At 32.7% G+C, this 25745-nt stretch overlaps 1 protein-coding gene across 4 annotated transcripts in view; it reads left to right on the top strand.

Moving 5' to 3' along the window:
- The window catches only part of RIMS2 (regulating synaptic membrane exocytosis 2), a 323781-nt gene that overhangs the window by 116397 nt on the left and 181639 nt on the right, over nucleotides 1-25745 (top strand). For all 4 annotated transcript variants that reach the window (XM_054692040.1, XM_054692039.1, XM_054692043.1 and 1 more), the window contains 4 exons: nucleotides 2352-2505; nucleotides 12438-12506; nucleotides 18403-18559; nucleotides 20278-20394. In XM_054692040.1, coding sequence (XP_054548015.1) covers nucleotides 2352-2505; nucleotides 12438-12506; nucleotides 18403-18559; nucleotides 20278-20394 — 497 coding nt within the window. The remainder of the gene's footprint in view (nucleotides 1-2351; nucleotides 2506-12437; nucleotides 12507-18402; nucleotides 18560-20277; nucleotides 20395-25745) is intronic.

Here is a 25745-nt window from a genome sequence, read left to right as displayed (position 1 = left end):
TATATTTTTGAATATCTGAAAAAGTAGGCATACATTTCTTAAAGGAATGAATTTAACTACTGTGTTAAGACAAAACTGATGAATGCCATCATTCATGGTTCTAAATAGTATGTGTCAAATTTTATGTTTATTTCTACTGTAGAAATCTGTTTTGAACCATGAAAAGTTGATTTATATTTCACAAATATATTACTGTGTTTGAACGTTTGTATATCATACTGGTTTGCCCAGCCAACTGTATCATTAGTAGTTCAATCATTTATTCATGCATAATTTTTATAGTACTATTTCTTTTTTTGACTAACTTATTTTTATTGAACTAATGTTGGTTTACAACAGTGTATATGATTTAAGTGTGTGTTCACACCTCTTCACATATACATTGCCATACCCTCCCCCTCATCAAAACACCCATAGTCCATTGGGCCCCCTTCTCTCCTTGCTGCCCCCTTCTCTCCTTCACCCTCCTTCACTGCTAGCCTCAGTTCTGTAGTCAAGTATCTAGGGTGTGTTTTGGTTTAGTTTTGTTTGTTCCTTTTCTTGTTTTTCCATATTTAATTCATGAGTGAAAACATCCAGTATTTGTTTCTCTTTCTGATTTATTTTGCTTCCCATAATCCACCCTTGAGTCATGGATTATTTTTTATGTATTTATTTTAATTTTAATTTTTATTTTATTATTTTTTTAAAGATTTATTTATTTATACAAGAACTGGGGTACAGGCCAGATGTGTGGGAGGGTGAGAGGATTCACCAGAGACAGAGCAGGGAACAGAACAGGCAGACTGACTAAATACACTGCTGAGGGGAGCAGCTGACGAGACAGGAGAGGTCTGCCGCGCCATGTGGGACCCTTGCCTGCCGGCCAGGATCGAACCAGCACTGCAGAGGCTGCGGACAGCTTCACAGCATGGCGCTCAACTGCCTGTGCCACCAGGAGAGGTCCCCATGGATTTTTTTTTTTAAACTTTGTAATGTACCCATAATATGCTGGGAGCTGAGTCTTCAAGGGTGAATAAAGCATACTACTTCCTTCAAGGAATTTGAAATCCACTGGTAACATGGACAAGTAGATAGGCAATTTTAATGTAGTACGGCAAGTGCTCTTACAGGGAAAATACAGTAGGAATACATTCTTGCTGTGAAGAGTAAAAAGAAGTGGTTTAGAGAATTCACCACAGAAAATGTGAAATTCAGCAAATTCAAGGGGAATGAAATTCCTGCAGAGCGAATAATAGGACCCTAAAATTGAAGGAGGTCTTGTACAACTGCATTGAAATTGAAGAGAAAGTGATATGAAATGATACTTGAGAGTTAAACTTAACACCAGGTCCTTTCCCTTAACATAATATATTAAGAAGTTTAGATTTTATTCTGTGCATAAGGGGAACTAATAATGCTTTTAAAAAGAAAATGACTTGGGGCCTCCTTGATGGTGCAGGGGTTAAAGTCTCTGCACTATCAAGCTATCACCAGCCATTGCAGCATGAGTTCGATCCCCAACCAGGGAGCTAACCCACAAGGCACAGCAGACTTCTCCTGTCTCTCCTGCTGTTCCCCTCACCAGTGTATTTCAATAGATCTGCGTGTTCTGTTTCCCACTCTGTCTCTGGTGAATCCTCTCACCTCCTGCACCTCTGGCTTACACCCCATTCTTGTATGTATAAATAAATAAGAATAAATCTTTTTTTTTATTTTAAAGAAATGACTTTACGGCACTTGTGCTTAAGAAAAATCTTTCCAGATGTATACGAGAGGCAGTTCAACAGCTATTAAGTTACCTGCTTTCAGCCTTTTTCAGTGTGGTTGGTTTTTCCGGGGTAAATTAAATGGTAATTTCATGGAAGAAACCTCAATCTATAAAAAGATTGAACTGAATGTTAGCTAAGAAATCAGAGTGGTATACCAGTTGGGAAGTAGGGTAATAGAGTCTTTAAGAGGAGGGACTATGCCAGCTGCCCAAGTCTGCTTTCTCGGTTCTGGCAGTTCCTAGTCTGTGTCCTTGAGCAAGCAACTTATTTATTCTACTTGTGCTTCTGCTTTCTCTTAAACCAGTGGGTATAATAGTATTAACTCAAGGGTAGTATGAAGAGTAAACAAGTATGTATGTGTGTAAACATTTGGAGTATAGTAGTTTTAATTTAAAAAAATAACCAGAGATTATTTAGAAGAATGAAAAAATAACTTAGCTATTCTACTTCTTTACCTTCCATAGCTAAATCGTGATTTATCAATAAATAGTAGTTCTCATGTACCTGAATTCAAATACTGTCATATGTAAATATGTTAGACCATTTAGAGAATCTCTATATTGTTGATATATAACAGTCCTTTGTATCTTGCCTTTGTAGATTTTAATTGAATTAGAAACAGCATTACTAGATGATGAGCCACATTGGTACAAACTTCAGACCCATGATGTCTCTTCATTGCCTCTTCCCCACCCTTCTCCTTATATGCCACGGCGGCAGCTCCACGGAGAGAGTCCAACACGGAGGTTGCAAAGTAAGTTATCAGTAAAGTTTAGCTTATCTTTTTTTAAAAAAATATTTATTTATTTATTTATTTATTTATTTATTTATTTATTTATTTATTTATACAAGCACTGGGTACAGTCAGAAGTGTGGGAGGGTGAGAGAATTCACCAGAGCCAGAGTGGGGAGCAGAACAGGCAGACGGATAAGTACACTGCTGAGGGGAGTAGCGGGCGGCAGGAGAGGTCTGCGCGCCATGTGGGACCCTCTTTTGGTGGCCGGGGAGCAGCCAGTGATCAAACCGGTGCTGCAGAGGCTGCGGGCAGCTTCACAACCCAGCGCTCAACCGCTGCGCCACCAGGGAGGCCCCCTTCTTGATTCTTAAGGAAATTTTCTTTTTCCAAGAATCCTATCTCTCTGGAATTCCATCTTTATACACGTCTGAAATTGCAAGCAAACAAAATTGAACCAGTAAAATACAGTACTCTTTCGCTGTCCTACTGCTCTTGTTTAAATTTTCTTGAACAAGTTATTCAAGTTGATTCTCACTGTCAATAAATCTTCACATACTAATCCAATGGTTTCTACTCCACTGTTCCATTCAAATTGCTTTACTTATGGTACCTATTGATGGTTTTAATTGAAAAATCCAAAAGATACTTTTCAATTCTTAGTTCAGTTAACCTTTCTTAACTTTAACTTAACATCTACACTTTTGCTACTACTTATCTTTGCTACTACTTATCCTTAGCTGAAGCCCTTATGCTTAGTTTTTCTTTAAATCACTAGTGTGTATATGGATGCCTGACTATTACAGTAATTCCAACTAGTGACTCTAACCTGAAATTCCACTATACCTCCTCTGCGATGTCTTCCCTGGCTACTAAAATCACACTTGCCAATCTGCAAATAGTAATATCTGAATGTGATTTATTACCTCTCTTTGATGTGCTGCACCTGAAAAAGAATTGTGCTTTGAGGGTAGGGGGTACCCTTCATTATTCCATATGTACAAATGCCTACCTTGCTTATAAATGAAGCTTCATGTATTTTGGATTGGAGAAAGTTAAATGAATTAAATATTAGGGAAACTTGCAAACTGCAGTGGAATGAATCAGGGAAGAAATGGCTTTCCTCTATTTGTCTATCTGCTTGCATTTAGATTATCTTTTATTCTTCAATGAACATAGTAGTCTCCAAAGTCACAATATATCTATGACAATGGTAACTGTCACAATACGTAATTTATTCCCTACTTTGTTCATCAAAATTCCTTTCAGTGATTTTTGACATCATATCTTGGACCCAAATAAGTACATTGTTTTAAAAATAAAGTAGATATCTTCAAATCAGTTTATCTAGCATGTATTTTCAATATTATTAAAAGTACTGCAATAAAAATTTACATTTTAATTAATAGCTCAAAAATTTTTGGCAGCTTTTTTTCTCATTTAAAAACCTTTTCTAAATTCTGAATTTTCTAATTTTTAATAGGAACATAAAATTTAATTTTAACAAAGGAACTATATGACAGAATGCATATATCTACTTTCTTATTTCATTTTAAAGAATTAGGTACTTTATAATAACGGCAGAAAGAGCTACATTTCAGAAAGTTTACTGTCTTTTATTATATAGTTATTATAGCAGTGCCATTCTTATAATTTTAAGAAATTGTGTAACCCTTTGACTTAATCTCCCAAACTCATTAAAATGTCTTATTTGAAATTCTGGCAGTGAAAATCTGCACTGCTGGATTCAACATCAGATCCTTTTCTGAAGGACATATTTATTACACAAATAGTGATAAATAGTAAGAATGCATGAGACTACCTCTGACTTTTAAATAGATCAGCAATATAAATTACTTTGAGAAAACCATTTGGGTGTCTACCTAACAGCAGTGTACTTTATAGAAAAACCTCAAATAATACCTTTGAAATCGTAAAAAGCATAGTAAACTTAAGTTGATTAACCTTTAATGTCTAGATCTTCCAATCTATAAAAAAAGCATAGAATTATACTTGCTTTGGAAAAAAGAAAGGTGTTATACATATTATGAGATCAATATGGAGCATGTATTCGCTTTTTCTGAGGACACTGTTATAGGTGGAAACATTGTTCACAGGAATGAATTTTCGTGATTCTGTGTAGCCATTAAAGAGCATGAACAGCAGAATGACATAAAGAAGGAAGAACACAATAAAAATATTTCCTTTACTAAATATACATCCATTCTAAATTTTAAGATTTTGCATATATTAGCATAAATTTTGCATACGAGTAAATCAAAGTGAATATGAATATCACCATCCTATATATTTTAATTAGAAGCATTTAATGTGATACAAGGAGATTGTCTACAGAGAATTTTAAGACTACTAAAAATGTTAATTAGTTCAACATGTTAAGATACTGTTTCAACATAGATATTTACTTGGATTACAATATGTTCAGTGTTTTTACTTAAGCATAACTTATATAACAATTCATTGATATTACAATTTAAAATTATATACACTGTAGTAATTGAATCTAAGTAACATTTTTATTTATTAGCTGTATAAACTCTATTAGACTTTTTTCCCTATAATTTCCGATAATGCATATCTTGATCAATCTCTTCATGTGACCATTTTGTAGTATCAATTATTTATGTATGTTCAACTGATTTTGCAAATTGTTCTTTTATATTGATTTCAGCTTCTTTTTTTGTAAAGAAAAATTGTTACTTTATTTCTGTTGTCATTTTTATTTTCTTATTTTTTTTGGATGATATAGTTCATTGTTATTACTCAGAGGTTTTTTTTGTGATACAATGAGTTTTTGGCATTTTGAAGCATCATCAATGTTTATTTTCAATATATGTTCCTCTATTTGTCTATCTGCTTGCATTTAGATTATCTTTTATTCTTCAATGAACATAGTAGTCTCCAAAGTCACAATATATCTATGACAATGGTAACTGTCACAATACGTAATTTATTCCCTACTTTGTTCATCAAAATTCCTTTCAGTGATTTTTGACATCATAGCTTGGACCCAAATAAGTACATTGTTTTAAAAATAAAGTAGATATATAAAAATAAAGTAGATAACTTGCAATAGGATCATTAGTTCCTATTATATTTTAATTTCAGTATGGTCTCTTTAGCTGATTTATTTTATCTTTATGAAAATACATCCTTCATAAAATGTTACCATTCTTATAAAATTATTTAACTCTTATTTTCCCCTAACTTCAATAATTTTATTCTTCTGTCCTTATAACATTCCTACAGAGTAGCCAGGAAAATTCTTTTTTGTTCCTCCAAATAAATTCCTCCATTTCTGTAGATTACTAGTGAGAGAGATTAATTATGCCAAATATACTATTCCTTTATTTGTTAGAAAAAGTTCAGATCGTGACTTTCAAACTTTAAATCTTTGAATTAAACTGTTCTATAATTAATAACCTGTGAAAGTATTATTTTATTTTCCTGTTATTTATTATCTTCTAGCTAAGAACTTAGATGAGTCAGGACAATTATTTACATGACATCTTTCACTACTCTGGTGTTTTTGCAGCAGTGTAGTTCATACATTTTTTAAAAAATTCTAATGTATATTCAAACAATAATTTACTCCTGTTCCAATGTGAAAACACCTTATTAATATTCCTCTGCTTTTTAAATCTTTGTAAATTATTCACGTTGAAAGGTCTTAACTAATTTGTAGTCTGCTAACTTACTTGTGATAGTATACTCTATATATATTTATCAAATGAGAATATAAAAATAACTCATTCCCTATAAATTCTCAGTTTTTTTCTTCCAAAAAGAAATTGATTTTAAAATACACTTTGTCCAAATCAGTCATTATAAAATTAATGATTTTAACCTTCGATTTTATTTGCTTCTTCATTATAAATTGCTCTAATAGTTATCTCATACATTTCACGTTATGCTATATGACCATATAAAATAGAATTGATAACTGTTGTTATGTACAGCAGATCTGTTACTAATTTTTATTTTATATCCTTTCTCTTCCTATTTTGTGCTTCTGTTGGCCTGTAATTATTTCACATAATAAAGTTTCTACTAATGTAATTTATAATTTGAATTTTTTACTAAATCATACATGTTGTGTCTTCCTTTCTTATTTTATTTTGAATTAGTATGGTCTTTTTTTCACCTAAAAATAATAATGTTAAACTACACTCTATACTGTAAGACAGAAATTAGATTTCATTACCCCTATAATACGTAAAGATCTTAAAATATGTTTTTGACATCATTTGTACAATTTTTTCACCAAATAAAGCCTTAATGTTCATACAATTCAGGTAAATTTTAGTATGTGCAATGATTAATGCATGTATTAATATGCACAGTTTTACTGGTTTTGTTCTTTTGTGTTTTGACTACTGTGCCTATATTAAACTCCTAAAAAATGTTCGATAGATTCCCTTTTCTGCCTGTAGAACATTTCCAGTATCTCCAAGTTTACATCTTTATTATTTGGTTATTAAAAATCTTTTGTTGAAATCTAGTGATTTTTTTTTTTGTATCAGTGTGTGTAGTATCATCTTCTTTTGTATGGTACTATTTATTCAATGAAGTGTTTTTATTATATTGTGCCCACTATTTAAGAAAATTTGAATTTGCTTAGATACTATTGCAATATTTTTTTAAATCACTGTTTTCCTTTCCTTTTTTATTTATTTGTTTATTTATTTATTTATACAAGAACTGGGGTACAGTCAGAGGCACAGGAGGGTGAGAAAATTCACCAGACAGAGCGGGGAGCAGAACAGGCAGATGGACCTAAGACACTACTGAGAGGAGCAGTGGGCAAGGCAGGAGAGGTCTGCGGCACCATGTGGGTTTCTCCCTGGCCGGCTAGGAATTGAACCTGCGCTGCAAAGGCTGGGGACAGCTTCACAGCGCAGCGCTCAACCCGCTGCACCACCTGGGAAGCCCTATTGCAATATTTTTGACTTATGGAAGGGTACTATTAAAAATTCTAAACGTTGAATCAAAGCATAATTAAAATTACAATATTTGCCTTGTTAACTCAAAGCATAATTAAAATTATAATATTTGCTGTAGCTTCCATCTTAAAAAGCAATTTTTCATACCTTCCAAAGAAAATGGAATGGATTTAGTTTTAATTTATCACAATTTTTTTTGTCTTCTTAAAATTATAAGTATATATATTTTAAAATGTAATAAGAATACATTCATACAATATACTTTCAACTGATGCTAAATTTTTTCATAGTTTGCTGCAACATCACTTAATTTTAACAATTGAAATTGGAGAATATTTTAAAATATTTTCAATTTAGTCAACTATATATTTTACATAATTATCATCTTGAGTAAGATTAGAAAGTAATTGCTAATAACCTCAGAACTGGCCCAGTAAAGCTTCATATGTACTGAGGAAGGCTAATAACCAAGATGGAATAAAAGGGACTTGGCTTACCTTTCCAACTCAAACAACAAAAATGGACAAATGTATGAGACAATTGTTTGAATACAGTGACTATCAGGCAACTGAGGACTATAATTACTATGAGAAGAAAAATGAGTTGAGCCCTGAATTTATCCTTGCTACCAATTTAAGAGTATTTACTGCCCATAACACAGAGGGAGAGAATTCAGATACAGCCAATGGACTCCCTTAGTTTAGGAGATAGAACTGAGAGTTTGGAGAAACCGAAGTGACTACTCACACAACAGAATACTGGATAGGGGAGAATGAGAACCCTAAAGATCAGCAGATGGTAAGAGGAAGGAAAGTAGAAGGAAAGAAATCATAAAAATAAGACCAGAAATCAATAACAGATTTCTATAGAATTATGTGGCCCAAAAGTTAATCCTTTGAAATGAATCACCAAATAGATTTTAATGGTATTTATAAACAGAATAAAAAAGAAGGCACAAGAATCAAATAGAAATATAATAAACATCAGGAAATAAATTGATAAGATAAAATTATCATCATTGTAGAAAACACTTCAAAACTTAGACAAAGTGAACAAATTACTATAAAAATGTAACTAAACCTTGAATCAATGTCATTCTACATCTGCTGAAAAATGGAATAGTAATTTAAAATATTCCCGCAAAAGAAGCACTAGATCATGATAGTTTTATAGATAGGGTCATCAAAATTTCAAAGAACAGATTGTTTTACAACTCTACACAGATTCTCCCAGAGAATAAAAAAGGACTGATGGTCAGTTTTTATTGGGCAGTATGATATTGACCCTAAACCAGAGGTTTAGTATCAGGAAGGAAACATAACAGGTCAGTGTAACTTGTAAATAAAAATGCAAAAGTATTTCATGAAATGTAACTGAATTTGAAGAGATCTTCCTCAATCTAATATAATGTAACATCAGCAGATAAACTTCATTTATAATTGGGAAATGTTGGAAAAATTCTGTTCATAATTAGTCTTTAAAGGAATATAAAATTTCTCTGCTTTTTGCAATATTGTTCCTAGCATAGAAAGACAAGAAAAAGAAAGAAAAGTGACTTTAGGATTAGAAAGAAAGATAAGCCTGTGTAGAAAAATCCAAGGTAAACCACAATATATTTAATAGGGGGGAAAAAAAAGCTTGATCTTAACAAGGTTTGTTAACATTATTTTATAATAACATTTTATTTCTGTATATGACTAATTAGGTTAGAAAACATTAGTTTAACAGTATTTCTTACAGCAACAGAAATTGTAGAAAGCAAAGAACTGAGTTCAACAAATGTGGAAAATGTGAATGAAAAAGTTAAAATTTTCATAGAAATTTGAATGGAGAAATTGATATGTCCATTCCTAGTACAACATTGCTATTATACATACCAGTTCTCCTTGACTGTATTGATTCAATGCAGTTCAAATAAAAATCCCAATAGAATGTTTTTGTGCAATTTGATAACCTGAATCTGAAATATTTATGGAGGATCAGAGGGATAACATCCAAAATATGATGGATTTGCTTTTCAGTATTATAATAATAACAAAGGCAGTGAGCTCTATTGGTTTGTGGATAGACAGCCTATATAAGGAGAAAATAATAGAGCATCATATAGATGCTAGTAGATAGGATATATTTATCTATGACAGAGGTAACATTGCAGATCTTTGGGGAAAGATGGAAATATTAAATGAACAGTGCTGAGATATGTGTGTTCTATGTGGAAAGAGCAAAGTTACATCCATGTCTCATACCATACCCAAACTTAATTTAAGACAGATAAGGATGGAAATGCTAAAAGTTTAATTTTTTTAAGTTTCAGAAGAAACTGTATTTAATAGAATTATCTTTGTGCTCATAAGCGCAAGAAAGATTTCCTAAACAAGATACTGAAAATACTATTTTTAAAAACAGCAGATTGATGCATTCAATGACATTAAACTTAAGAGCTTGAATTCTTTAGAATGTGAAAAGACAAAATACAAATGGAACATAATTGCAATATATTTAACACTATAAGATTAATACCAAATAAATTAAGACTTTCATCAAGAAAGTCATCAAGATTTTGAATGAAGCAATGTTGACAAAACATATAGTCCCATACCACTACCTAACACTCACCTCTACCTCCCAACCCCTCCCCCACACCTGCCAATCCCACACACACACAATCTCACAAGCCTGGTAAGGTGAACTTTATTGTTTGCTTGTGTCATTCTTATTTAATACTATAAGCAGATCTGATCCTTGGCAATACCAAAAGCATGTAACCTTTTTACCTTGTAGTGTACCTGGCACATTCAACTAATCATTATCCTGTCCTTGGGTATTTGCAAAGTGTAACCTTGTCACAAGCTAAGTAACAACACTTAAATCTCTCCTCAACAGCCAGTCTGTGTTATCCCTCCTGACTCCCAATTCCATTTATTTTTTTAAATTAAAAAAAAAATTTATTTATATATATTTTACATTATTATTCATTTTTAAACAATGTTTGCTTTTTTTTTTTTTTAACCAATTCCATTTAGGTGGAGGACTGTGGGAGACTTGGTGGTGGGTGTGGTATGGTAATATACGGTGAAGAGGGTAGTCCTGTACCTCTAAATCATAATCAATGTTGTAAACCAGTGTTACCTCAATAAAAAACAAAAATGAAAGAAAAAAATAAAAAAGTTATGTCCTACTGTAATACATTCTTTTGTGCCCGATCTTTTGGGAGGTTATCAGATAGTTGTAGTTTCCATATATATATCATTTGGGGCTATAAGAACCTTAGGGTTGATTGGGTCTAAAGATTTATGAGATAAGAACTTGGAAAGAAGATGGTAGTGAGTTCATTCTGTGGGACAACATGATTAAAACAGGTATCTTCTACCTTGTCATTAAAATGGGAAAAATGAGAACCTCTGTCCCTGGCAACAAAGACTCCCTATCCCAAAAGGGTAGAGATTAAAGTGGAAAAAAAAATGTAAAGGGTGTTAGAGGAAGTTGCAAATACTGGAAGGAATCCCTTCTACTATTGCTATTGAGACACCTAATGCAACAAGAGCTCTCAGTGTTTTATAAACCTTTTAGGAAAGCACTTATTTTCTGATAATCAAGTTTAATCTATATATTTTTAAAAGATTTATTTATTATTTATATAAGCACTGGGGTACAGTCAGAAGCGCGGGAGGGTGAGAGAATTCACCAGAGCGGGGAGCAGAGCAGGCAGAAGGACCGAAGTACACTGCTGAGTGGTGCAGCGGGCGGTAGGAGAGGTCTGCGCGCCATGTGGGACCCTCCTCCGGTGGCCGGGGAGCAGCTGGGGATCGAACCAGTGCTGCAGAGGCTGCGGGCAGCTTTGAAACCCAGCGCTCAACCACTGTGCCACCAGGGAGGCCCTCAAGTTTAATCTATTTAACAAAATATATGTTGTGTAAGTAGACAGAAAAAACAAAACAAATCATTCTTGGAAATAGCAACTGTCTCTACCATTAAATGTTTTCTGATACCAAGGAAAGGAAAAATGATGGATAGTAATAGGTTGGGTGTACCTACTCCTGAGAGGTGTGTGAGGAAAAAGATATTAAAATATAAATTATAACATGATTATATATGGATAAATTTCAATATTAAATGTGACTACATAATCTGTTTCAGTCATCAAAGGTCTGCTTAATTTTATTGAATGTTACTAGTATGATGGACATTTCAAATTTTTGTTACAGACTTTTTTAAGGGAGTTACAAACCTAAAGCTCTTGAATTATAATAATTATTCTCTGTCTAAAACTGTTTCTTTGAAAACCTAACACAAAGTGCAATTTAGATGTTTTAGGCAGTTTTATGAATGATTTATTTCTCATTTTTTCCTCAAAGCAAGAGAAGTGCTACACTAGTAACAAAAGACGGATATTTTAAATGTCTTTAATTATATTTCAACAAGCATATGAAAAGAATTGTGTATATTTAATTTACTGGTCATCTATAGGAAAAAAGACACATGAGTGCTTTTGAAAATCACATACTATATTTTGAAATTTACCTAGATGTAAGTGGCTTTTTCTAATTAAAATTGACTTAGCTATATTTTACTTAGTTTTTTGTCTCACTTTGTAACATACATGTTAAGAGGTGTGACCTTGTACCCCCCAATCATATACAGACTCATTGTAAATAATATACTTTTAAAAACCAGCATCAAATAACATATATTATTTAATATTTCAAGCTTTAAACCATGTAGAACTTTATCATACATTTCAAGAGTAAATCTTGTGTAAATAGCTAACTCCTCATCATTCATATCTTCATATTCAAAATGTGCACAATAATAATATAATCTGTTGTATTAAGACATGCTGCGGTTGGTGAACTCATAATGAATATTTTCTCTATTTTTTATTCTCAGTTGTTCTGTTCAAAACCCTTTCATTTGTTTTGCAGGTTGGTAGGAATTTTTCCCCTTTAAAGAATCAGCAATTTTAATCTTTGCTGTTGTTTGCCTTATAGGGTCAAAGAGAATAAGTGATAGTGAAGTCTCTGACTATGACTGTGATGATGGAATTGGTGTAGTATCAGGTAAGAGTTTCATATTTTATATTAATAAGGAAGAAGTGTAATTCATCACTAATTATTAATCATGCATATGAGAAAGGAGAAAGGGAAGGAGAGAGTGAAAGAACTTGGCTATTTATCTCCAAAAATAATTTTATGGTAATTTAAAATTCCTAAGTAATTTTAGTGGCTGGAGCACCTGTGCCAATTGTTATAGTGAAAATTCTTACTGAAATATGTTTGATAATTGAATCCCAATAAATTTTCTATTTTTTGAACTACTAAATATTAAGAATTTCACTAAATTTGAGGAATTATTGTGTAAGTGAAACTTCTTTATTCTACATAAACAGTGCAAGAAAAAAAGAGAAATCTTTTTGACATCGCCAGCATACCCAAATATGTCAAATATTTGAATGAGCTTTTATGGTAATTTTTTCATTGTTTTTATATAAACAGTCATATATATATACATTTTGAAATTATGTTATTATAGTTTAAAAATTGCTCATTTACAGTTAGAAATTTATCTAATGATTTATCATTTTAGATAAGTAGTTATTTTTGATAAAATCTGAAAAAATGTTTGTATATACTCATTATACCATTGATATTATAAAAATATTTGATTCTCTTCTTGAAGTTTAGTCACCCAACAGATTTCATAATTATGAGTCATTTTATCCTCAACAAACTCTTCTATTGTATTAAGACATGCTGCTGTTCATCAATGACTAATAACAGTTTTTGTGAGTATGGGTCAATTATGCTATCAGTGTACTTACTACTTTTTAAAACATTTTTTTTTATGCTTTTTTTTTTATAGAGGCATGTTTTATTTATTTATTTATTTTATTTGCTAGTTTGTTTTGTTTATACATGCACTGGGTACAGTCAGAAGCATGGGAGGGTGAGAGAATTCACCAGAGCCAGAGCGGGGAGCAGAGCAGGCAGAAGGACAGAAGTACACTGCTGAGGGGAGCAGCGGGCAGCAGGAGAGGTCTGCGCGCCATGTGGGACCCTCCTCTGGTGGCCAGGGAGCAGCCGGGGATCGAACCAGCGCCGCAGAGGCCGCAGGCAGCTTCGCAACCCAGTGCTCAACCACTGTGCCACCGGGGAGGCCCACTTACTACTTTTTAAAAACTTAATGACTACCATTTATCCTTCATTTTTTGCACTAAGGATAAGCAATATACTAATTTACTAAGACTACAAATTATTTTTTACCTTTTAGAAACCTCAACAATGTGTTTTTAAAACCCATTTTCCATGATCTCTTGCTTGGCTCTCATCCTAATTTTTTCTCTCTATTCTTTTTCTTTTGTTCTGTTCCTCTGTTAAAGGACTATTCTGTTTCTCCTCTTTTATAAATATCTGGCCACATCAAGTCACCTTCATAGCATTTTTGGCACATCTCATTTCTTTTATTATCTCTTTTCAGGATGGCAAAAATATTCAATTAACACAATCATTTTATTATGTTTCTATTCTGTTAAATGAATTATATCTCTTGAAAAAAAAACTCTTGGGATCATCGTTTGGGTTAATACTCTTGAATGTTTTTGTCATTATTTCAGAATAGTGCACAGAGAACCTGTGTAATTTAGTGTTTAACCTGTGCTCATTATTTTTCAACATCATGAAAATCATGTTTTATCTCAACTTTTTTTATTTATGTAAAGACCATGTAGTGAATCATTAAACAGTCCATTGAAGAGAAAAGAAGGCTGTGTAGCATCGTGTATTTTGCAATTTTGAAATCCAGTGATTGCATCAGTTATTTTCATCATAACTTTAATAATGCAGTAAATTCTACTTGGATTTTGTAATGATTTGAAATTTGAAGTCATCTCCATATTCTTTTTATGAATATTCAAAATCAGGATATGGTATTGTACTTTCTGAAATGTTATCTTTTCATAGGCCCATAATGTTAGTAAATGATATACTAATTATTTGAGCATCATGATAACTTAAGATTTAAACATATTTTAATTCAGTTAAAAAATATTATGATGTTTCGTTTCACTTTAGTCTTTCTGTTTTAAAGCTGTATCATCAAGACTAGTTTCCATAGAGAATAATTGCTTCTATCATAGTTTGTAAAATAATTTGACTACAAAATCAAGCAAGTAGTCCTGTATTGTCTACAAAATTGTTACTAAGGCATTTCAAATTTGAATGGCAAACACACACACACACACGTATATGTGTATATATATATATATATATATATATACACACACACACATATATACAACACCCTCCCCCGCCTTAACTAGCATTTTCAATACATAGTATATGTCAATATAACAGCAAATCTGTTAATACTTTGTTGCCCAATATACTGGTATTTTTTTCTAATTGCAAATGACTTATCAGTCAAATTTAGAGTTCGCTAACAACCATTCATGACCTTTTTTAAACCTGAACTGTCAATCTTTTCTCTATAATAAAGTTTTTGTTGCCTTACTCAATTTTCCCAAGTTTACAAGGCAGATGACTTGAAAATTACCTATGCCAGAGTAGTATTTTCCATGTACTTTTTATTTTGTTTATTCTGATTAACTCAAATCAGAGATAATTTTGACTTTTGCATGATAAAATCACTTTATTCTTCAAAGTAAATTGAAACTTTGATATTGAAATTTAAATTTCTCAGGAAGCATTTCTGGGCATGGATTTTTGCTTCTCCTCATAGTCTACTGAGTAATGGGGTGGGAGTGGTTATAAGCTAACTATATTTTGAACAAGTTGATTCATCCCACAACCTAAATATCTATGTATATACATAAATATGATATATATAATATTGTACTATATTATATATAATAAAATCACAGCCCAGCCACATACAATTTTAGTATTACTTTACACTCTTAGTGAAACAATATACAAATGTAAGTAATTTATTTTCCACTGGGAAGGTAAGAATTTAACTGTCTCTTAGAGAGCTATTTTAATAATTAACTCTTAAAAGATACCTATAATCTTTTTTTATTAATCAGTTTATTTTTCAATTGTGGTAACATTTGGATTCTCTCCAACAGGTGTCACCACTGTAGAGTACCCACCATCACATCACCTGTAGTCTACCACCGTAGTCCATTGGGCTTCCTTCCATTTGGTTTCTACCCCATTCCCTACCTCCTTGGATACATCAGTTCTTTAGTCAGTTTTCAAGGACTTGCTTTTAAGTTTATCTTCCTCTAGTTCTTGATTTGGTTTCTGTGTATTTCACTTATTAGTAACACCATCTGGTATTTATCTGTCTCCTTCTGACTTAGTATTTCACTTAGTATTGCTTCTTCCAATTCCATCCATCTTGTTACTAATGACATGAGTTTATCTGTTTTGATTGCTGAGTAGTATTCCGTTATGTGTGTTTTTATATATATACACACTGTATATAAATGTGTGTGTGCATGTATAATTGCTGGGTCATGTGGCAGATCCATTTCAAGTTTTTTGGGAAACCTTACCATTTTCCATAGAAGTTGAAACAGTTTACATTTCTACCAACAGTATAGTAAGGTTTCTTTTTCTCTACATCCTTGACAACATTTACTGGTTTTGGTCCTTTTGATATAGGTCATCCTCACTAGTGTGAGGTGACATCTCATTGTGATTTTGATAAGTGATGGTGAACATTTTTCATGTGTCTTTTGGCCATTTGTATGTCTTCTTTAGAAAAGTAATTCCCTAAGTCATTTATCTTCCCTGGTGCTCATTTTTAAAAATCATATTTGATATATACAAGTAGCACATTATTGATAATGAATAATTTCTTAAAACTACATTATTTTTTACATGATTTACATTATTTTTCCACATGATTGCATTATCTGAGTTTTCTTTCTGTAATAACGCTTTCCTGTTTTCTCAAGTCTCCTTAAACTCAGTAGTTAAGTCTGTTTTCTCTCTATACCCCCTTTCTTTGGATTTTAGTGATTGTCTTTTTATAAATAACTCAAACTTTTATTAATAGTCCTCATGCTTTTCTCAGGAGGATTCTATCCCACATATATAACTGTTTGCAATATTGCCTGAAAACATTCTTCTCCATCTTGTAAACCTTGCTAAACTTCCCACTCTTCATAATATACTCTTAACTTCCTGAAGGGGTAATCAAAAGTAAAGACTCTTTTATTTCTTCCTTACATTTGCTTCTGTGTCTAGTCACAAAATGTTATTGATTCATATTAGATTACCCCCAGACATCATCCTTGGACTTTTTCTCTCTCTACACTTACCTGTACATAGGAAACACATACTTTCATAATTATTTGTTGAATGAATAAACGTGTTGATTTGATGTAGTATCAGTAGCCATGTAGTGTCAGTTACCAAGGCAATGTAGTATCAGTTACCAAGGCAAACTATGTATGGCTATTTCAATCTAATCAGTTTAAAATGAATGCACTAAAAAAGCAGTTCCTCATTAACACTCACCAGATTTCTAGTGCTCAGATGGCTGCCATAATGGCGAACGCTAGTAGATATCATTTCCCCCCTCTTAGAGAGTTCTGTAGGACAATGCTAGTCTTAGTTTTATAAGAGTAATTAGTAATTAGTTTTATAAGAGTAATTAGTTAAAGATGCTGCAACATCTTTAACATTTAGTTTAACGTCTGTTCTGCTCTCAGCTTCATCTTCCTGGATTATTACTTAAATCATGAGAGCAGAATCTAGTATTATAATACCATAAGAGTAATGGAGTCTGGGCCTTCCTGGTGGCACAAGGGGTTAAGCACCGCACTATGAAGCAATCTGAAGCCTCTGCAGCACAAGTTCGATCCCCAGTCGTCCAGAGAGCAACCCACATGGCACAGCAGACCTCTCCTGTCTCGCCCACTGCTCCCCTTAGCAGTATATTTCAGTAGATCTGTTCTGTTCCCCAGTCTGTCTCTGGTAAATCCTCTCAACCCCCGCATCTCTGGCCTGTAACCCAGCTCTTGTATGCATATATAAATAAGTCTTAAAAAAAAAAAAGTAATGGAGTCAGATAGAACTTGTTTTAAATCCTAGCCCTATTGTTTGACACTTAGTGTCAATTTCTTTGTCTCAGTTTCATCAAATGTCAAGGGAGATAATATCTTTCATTGCAGATGTTTCTATTATATAACATATGTATTCCTGAAAAAAACCTTGTGATCTGCAAGTTCATGGACCAAAACCAATAGGGCTTCTGGGAAAACAGCTCTAGATAAGACTGTTCAAAAACCATGCAGATTTGTAATCAATACTAAAAATAAAAATACAAGAATAAATAAGAAGTCATATTACATTTTAAGCAATAAAAACTATTAAAATGTTGGACTTTAAAATGAAATGAAGGAATCTGTATGGAAGGAGTATGTCTAAGTCTACAAAGTTATGGTGCCAAGGAAAATTTTGACAAACACCAGGAAAACCCTTGCAGTAAGTACCTCTAATACAGAGTTTGTGACCAAAGTGAGCCAAGAGGAAGAGCATGTGACTAATCAACATCTATATGAGTCTGTATTTCTCTGGCGTACTTCATTCAGCTATGTTAGTATATGTTGTATACAATTGCTATATTTGATAGTTGTAGTGGACACTATTGGTACCTCACCCACATCCCTTTTACCTCACCTGTTTTTCTCTACTCTGAAAATCTCATCATCCTCTTTGTGATTGGCTCTCTCCCAGTTGCTTTACTCCCCTGGGCGGCTATGTCCAGCTTCACAGATCTTACCTTAATCTTTCTTTCACTACCCCTATCCAAGGTCTCTTAATATTTACTGTTCTTGTTAGCCCTTGTTACCATAATATTATGCTCTCTTCATTATGGTTTATATTTAATATACCCAAACCCTTTCAATTTCATCAACACTGTTTCTCAGTGAAGAATTTAAAAGCGCGTAGGCCATTATAATATTAATTTTTCCACCTTTAGATTATCGACATAATGGTCGAGATCTTCAAAGTTCAACATTATCAGTGCCAGAACAAGTAATGTCATCAAATCATTGTTCACCATCAGGGTCTCCTCACCGAGTGGATGTAATAGGAAGGACTAGATCATGGTCACCCAGTGTCCCTCCTCCACAAAGGTAAGAAAGCATATACATTTTACACATTTTATTTCTATTGTGGTACCATAAGACTATTTATTATAAAGTATCATGAATAATCTCAAAATATAAGAAATTCTTATGGAAAATGTTACTTAAAAACAAAGATGCTATTTAATAACCCGTGTAATGAGACTAATATGAAATATGGTCCACTTTGTAACTTTGGATGATATAAATATTATTTTATTATAAAGTTTCAAAATCATAAAGAAGATCCAGCTTTCAATCATATATTGAGAAGATCTAGCTAGAGCCAGCTATATTCATGAGTGATGTAGAAACTGATAACTAAATAAATAGGAAGAAAAACATCTGATAGAGCTTTAAAATTAGGAATAATCATGTGAAAAATACATAGGAATAGTCCAACAGTGGGAAAAATGGCTCAGAAAACATGCAGCTTTATGTCTTACACTGAGTGGAAAACTGCCTATTTAAATCCAGTTAAATACAAGCAGGTTTAATGAGGTAAGATCCATGCTAATAATATGTTTGCTAATAATAAATATCTGTGTAATTCACATTTTATATACTTAAAATGATAAAGGAAATTTGGACTCATAATAATAGCCTTACGACTCCTATTTTTAAATGATAGCCTTATAAATCCTATTTTAAGTGAATAACCAACTTGGTTTTAGACTTAGAATTCTCATTAAACCTAATTAAATGTAATCTTAATTTTATATATGGTATGAACATTTAGCACTTAGAACTTTCATATAATTTAGACAATTGAGGCAATTAAAAAGAAAATCAAATACATTAAATTTAGAAACATAGTTTGAAATCTTTGAATGCATTTTAATTAACTAAGTTTGTAAGTAGGACCAACATTAAAATTCATTTGAGAAATACTCAGTTAAATATAATAGACCTATCAATATAATAAGATTTTTAATCTGAATTCAGTCTGAAAATTAGATTTTGAATTTGTAATGAATAAATTAAGTCATTCCTCATTTAAAAAAAAAGAGGAATACTTGAGTTTTACATAAGAAGGAATATCTGTCCATGCCAATAGACAACAGGCATAGGGTTTATATTAGATTCAGCTGCACGTAATAGGAAAGTTAAACTAAAAGGAACTTATTTATAGAGGAGTAATCCTATAGCTCTGAATCATATACAGAATTGTAAACCGGTGTCACCTCAATTTTAAAGAAAGATGTTAAATAGTTTATTCTATCATGAAAAAGAACTAAGTAGACAATTCAGGCTAAGCATGGTGGCTTAGAATAAATCATCCTTGATCAATTATAAAAACTTCAATTTAGATTTTGAAAAACAAATTGCAATCATTATTCCTAAAACAAAATCTATCAATAGTCTGTCTATAAGCAACATGCTGAAATGATGTCCTTTGCACAAATCTGTCCCTCTGTATTTCATTTGTCATTGAAATATCACTACTAGAGACCTGGGTGACATTCTATACTAGTTTTGATAATCCTTATTGCTGATCCCATTGATGCTAGCTTTTTAATATATCATATCTCTGTCATAGCAGCAATCTTCTAACTTCACTGTCAATCTCCAGTAAAAATGTATACCGTTAACCAGAGTTTCACGTTTGTCAGTCTTGACATTACTGTGATTTTTGTCTTTCTACTATCTTTATTAATAAACCTGATTTCTTAGTGTAGCATATGATTATGATTTATTAAGATACTTAATGGATCTTGTTATTTCAGCCGGAATGTGGAACAGGGACTTCGGGGGACACGCTCCTCTACTGGACATTATAATACAATTAGCCGAATGGATAGACATCGTGTCGTGGATGACCATTATTCTCCAGACAGAGACAGGTAAATATAATTAAATACTATTAGGCTTTATTATAATTGCTGCTTTTAGGAAGACGGTGCTACCCTAAAATGTGCTTTTCCAGAACTTGGGTATTTATTAAAAGCTATGTTTTCTTTGGTAAGAAAAAAGTAAAAATGATGTTACCTTTGCAATTTTGGTTATTTGTTAAATTATAACAGTCATGTTAGTGAATTTGCATGTGAGGCTGGAATAATAGTCATAAAACAAGATGTTTTATTGTTTTTACCTTATTATAACCAGTCATTATATATAAAATTCATGAGACAATAGATTTGGAAGTCTTTTGCACTCTTTAGCAAAATCAGTAAAATACTTTATATATATAAAGGTATTACAACAAGACAAATACAAAGATTGACTCATGAAGAAGTTTTTCCTCATGGCTTACAGGAAACCTTTTAAGTGTCTTAAAGAATCATGCTTGTTGATTGCTGTGTTTGGAGCATTTCTCTGAATTTGCACCATTAGAGGTGAACATACCTGGAAGTAACATGATTATACTACAATGCTTACAGTAATTATTACTAATCTTTTTAAAAGTTAAACAATTTGATTAACCCTCTTATATGCGGTTTGGTTATATATAAAATGAAAAATGCTATGATATTCCTCCTAAACTAACAAACAGGTTTGAGATAAGGTTTAGGAAAGAAAGCTTAATATACTATTCAGAAAATATTATGATAAAACAAGAGAACTAAGGAGTCCCTTTTGTATGTACTCTAAACCAATGTTAGAAAAATGCTTGCAGGCTTTTAAATTAACTGAAATGAAAAGTTGCTGTCAATATTTGTAAAATTCATTCTTCTTCTAAATCTAAAAATTATACTCAGTTCATACTTATAACTCATTGTGGTTTAGCTCACTTTTCCAAAGAATAAGATAGGGAATATCTTAGTCTTCAATGGTATCAAACAAGAATTAGCTTTTGTGTCTGAGATCTAAGAAGAAATTAGGAACTCATGAAATTAATCTCTCTGTTAGCATCAAATTTATTTATTTTTTAATTTGACTTTTATTATTTAATTAGTGATGTGTCTTGATGGATAGTTATAGAAATACTACTTAGAGAAAATGATACTTATCAAGTACAATAATAATGAAAAGGAGAGATTATTGGGAGTTAGAAAGCATATTAGGATGGAAAGAGTATTTTTGTTGTGTGATAGGGTTTTAGTAAGCTTATTCCTGGAAACTGTTTAACAATTCATAAACTCCTTTTTCATTGAAATTTTGTTAATAAAATGATGAAAAAATATATGAAATGATTTTTTAAATCTTTCACAGTTATGTAAAATTTTCTTTTATTTAAAAATGGACCATATATTTTATCTGACGATAACGTCATCTAAATTTTACAGAGAAGAATAAAATTAGCTTTTAGCATTATACTCACAAACAGAAATAGTCACTGTCATGTCAGGCACATAATACTTTATCAAAATTTTAAGATAAATAGCTCTAAGTTTAAAGAAAACAAAATTTGCTAGTAAATGCTTGGTGAGTATTGCTTGGTGACTATTCCTTGGTATCAGCAAATACAGTCTGAATTTAAGTGTCTTACTTTTCTTGTCTACTTTATATCTATGAATCTTTAGCAAACATGCTCAGGTAGTTATATTCTGAAGTTTTAGAATAAATTGATCCATGTGGTTTTGTTTATTTTTTATAGTATTATAGATTGCCAAATCATAAATAACAAATTATTTTGGAAAAGTTAAATAGAATTTTATTTAAATGGAACTATAAAACATTTTATAATATATTACTTTTGAGTTATCTTGTAATTGTATTTCTGTAACATGAGGAATTAAAAACTAAAAGCATTGTAATTTTTATGCACTCTTTAGATGGTAAGAATACCCTAACAACCTTTACAGTGAATTTTCATCAACAGATTTTACAGAGTCAATCAATAATACTATTGATTAAAAGGTCTAAAAGAGAATTTCCTTTGAGATAGTAAGTAAACTTTAGGTGTTTTGAGTGGTGCATAAATCTCTTTTCAGTAAGAGTTAACACATGGTACTAGACTAGTATTTCACTGAAGTTACTCTTTCTCATAGGATTTTGAAATCAAATGTAACTGGTATTAAATTTAGGATTTTTACTACTTGTTTGCTGTTTCTCTGGGGGAACAGTAACCTCTTTGACACTGATTTCCTTATCTATAAAATTATTATTAACCTTCATAGGGTTGTTGGGTAGATTAAATGGCAGTGCTTCCATTTGCATAGTCTGTGCTCAAAAAGTGTGCCTTACCTTTAACATTTTAAAAGAATATTTCAGAAAAAAAAGAATATTTCAGATTAACATATGATTTGCATTTTAGTGTATAATCTATTAAGTAGATAAGAGAGAAATCAGTTGATTCAGGTGTTTTTTTTAAAAAGCTTTGTGGAGAATGTAGGACATGAGTTGGACCTTGGAAAATGGATGTATTTATCCAGGCAGGAGCAAGAGCAAAGATACAGAACTTCAGATATATCTCAAATATATAATATACACATATGTTTCAGAAATACACAGTTTGAAAGATGGAGGGCTGGGGACATTTTGGAAACATGTACATGAAGATAATGACTTTTCCTTTGACTACATTGGGTGAGAAGTGATCTATCAATATTTAACATTACCATATAGTACTTGGTTGAACTTAAATGGAAGGGGATAATAACAACCATATCCTTTTCTTATAGGTACTATAAAAAGAATTATATATCATAATTTGAATGGATCTTTATTTCCTCATGCATCTCACTTTATTATCATTAGTTGAGATCCTATGCTATTTTGAAAAGTAAATAGGTGCTTTACAAGTAATTCAGAAACTTGGATGTAATGAAAATGATTAATTTTAAGGGACATCTTTCACCTTTCTCTCCATTCCCCCTATTTTTTTGTATCATTGTCTCTGGTAAATTCCCATACTACTACAACTAGGAACACAATTTTCCAGGTGTGCAGTATGGCTTTAGTATTCGAAATAAGTTAAGAGCTTATTTATTTACAAGTTATTATTAGAGTAAGTGTAGCATACTAGATAATAATGATATAACATGTCAGAAATATCCTACAGTACACATTTTTATGATTGTCGTAAAGGCCAAAATATATTGTCTACATTTTTATTCTATGGATTACATTTAGTATAATGATGAGAGAATACAATTAACACTGGAAGAAGATAAATTATTAATGTTTACTTGAGAAAAAATGTCTGGCTAGATGGATTTCTAGGATACCTCTCACATTTCTGCTTTTTTTTTTTTTAACTCTTTTTCAGGCAGCTAGTTACCAGAAATTATCAAACATACTCATAGGTATTTATAGTCCTTTTGGTTCTTGCAGTTTATCAACTGTGAGAGAAATGCATCCTTTAAAAAGAAAAAGATTGGGCCTCCCCTGGTGGTGCAGCGTTGAGCACTGGACTGCAAAGCTGCCCACAGCTTCTGCAGCACTGGTTCGATCCCCGGCAGCTGGCAAGGGTCCCACATGGCGCGACAGACCTCTCCTGCTGCCCACTGCTCTCCTCAGCAGTGTATTTCATCAATCTGCCTGTTCTTTTCCCTGTTCTGGTTCTGGTGAATTCTCTCACCCTCACACGCTTCTGACTATACCTAGTACTTGTATAAATAAATAAATCTTTAAAAAATTATTAAAAAAAGATTTATTTTATTTATTTATGCATATAAGAACTGAGGTCTAGGTTAGAGGTATGGGGACTTGGGGGAGAGGATTCACCAGAGACAGAGTGGAGAACAGAACAGGCAGACTAACTGAAATACACTGCTGAGGGAAGCAACAGGAGAGACAGGAGAGGTCTGCTGTGCCATGTGGGTAGCTCCCTGATCAAGGATTGAGCTCTTGCCTCAGTGGCTGGCAATAGCTTGATAGCACCACCAGGGACACCAAAGAAACACATCTTTGAAAGTTTGAAATATAGAGAAAATAAATTTAAAAAGAGAATTCACATTATCAAAATAATACATTTTATTTATTAATTCTAGGAATAATTTAAATGTAGTTAAATCATATTGAGTACATTTTAGAAACTATAAAATAGTAAACATTGAAATGTTAAAGACAGAGCAGAAAGTTTTGTATTAAATTGTGTTTATTAGAAAGTTAGTTCTCAAATAAATAGGTTACTAAAGAAAGAAATGTTTTAGCTACATTTCTGCAGTCCTTTTGTATGTCTCGTGGCTCCTAAAATGACTTTCAAACTAATTCAATCTAATGGAAGGATAATTCATTATAAATATGTTCTTCTGCCTTTAAAGGTTATATTACTTAACAATCTGTGCATCTAAGAAATTGAATCAGTGATCTAGTTTATTTTATTGAGTAGCGATGTTAGCAGGCAGAAGAATGAGGGGCACCCTCTGTGATCCCAAAACCTTGCACACTCTATATAGGTTCTGCCATTCACCACATATAGACAGAACATATTCTTAGCATGTGATACCTTCAATAGAAAAGAACTTTAATAGAATTGGTATGTGATAGAGAGGAGAAAAGATGATAGTTTCCAATAAATTCTTCAAAATTACCTATCCCTACATAGGTTAAAGCTCAGACAGACAGAGTTGGTCCAAAGTGGGGCCTCTGAGGCCCAAAAACTTGCCCCACGTCTAAAGCACCTTCTGGAGGGAAATCACAGAAAAGGGGCAGAAGGGACCAGGCAAGTCTAGAAGGAAAGGAGCAGCATCAAGATGAATAAGTCAAGGGCCTCCCCGGTGGCACAGCGGTTGAGCACTGGGTTGCGAAGCTGCCCGCAGCCTCTGCAGCGCCGGTTCAATCCCCAGCTGTTCCCCGGCCACCAGAGGAGGGTCCCACATGGCGTACAGACCTCCCCTGCCGCCCACTGCTCCCCTCAGCAGTGTACTTTGGTCCTTCTGCCTGCTCTGCTCCCCGCTCTGGCTCTGGTGAATTCTCTCGCCCTCCCGCGCTTCTGACTGTACCCAGTGCTTGTATGTATAAATCAATCAATCAATAAACAAATCTTTAAAAAAAAAAAAAAAAAGATGAATAAGTCAAGATGAAGGCTGCCATTGTCAGCCTCCCCACAGGTCTCTCATCCACTCTCTGTTTCTTCCAAGTGTCTCCTTCCATGTCCCCCAATTCCCTGGTGCAAGTCTAAGGCTGAGAGACAAATGTGGCTGCTGCTTCACATATCTCTGCTCCAGTTGCCTCCTCAAAGTCTTCTCTCCCAAGTCCTTTTCAGCTTCCTTTCTGCTTTCAGCTCTACCCTTTATTAGGTGGGGCAGGGAACATGGAACCTCCCCTTTTTAGCTTACAGTTACTGATAAATTTTTTAATCATTATT

The sequence above is a fragment of the Talpa occidentalis genome, unplaced genomic scaffold, assembly GCF_014898055.3.
Source record: "Talpa occidentalis isolate TD23 unplaced genomic scaffold, MPIMG_talOcc4v2.1, whole genome shotgun sequence".
NCBI classification, from domain to species: Eukaryota; Metazoa; Chordata; class Mammalia; order Eulipotyphla; family Talpidae; genus Talpa; species Talpa occidentalis.
The sequence above is the reverse complement of the archived record's forward strand: the minus strand, read 5'-3'. Positions and strand labels throughout refer to the sequence as shown.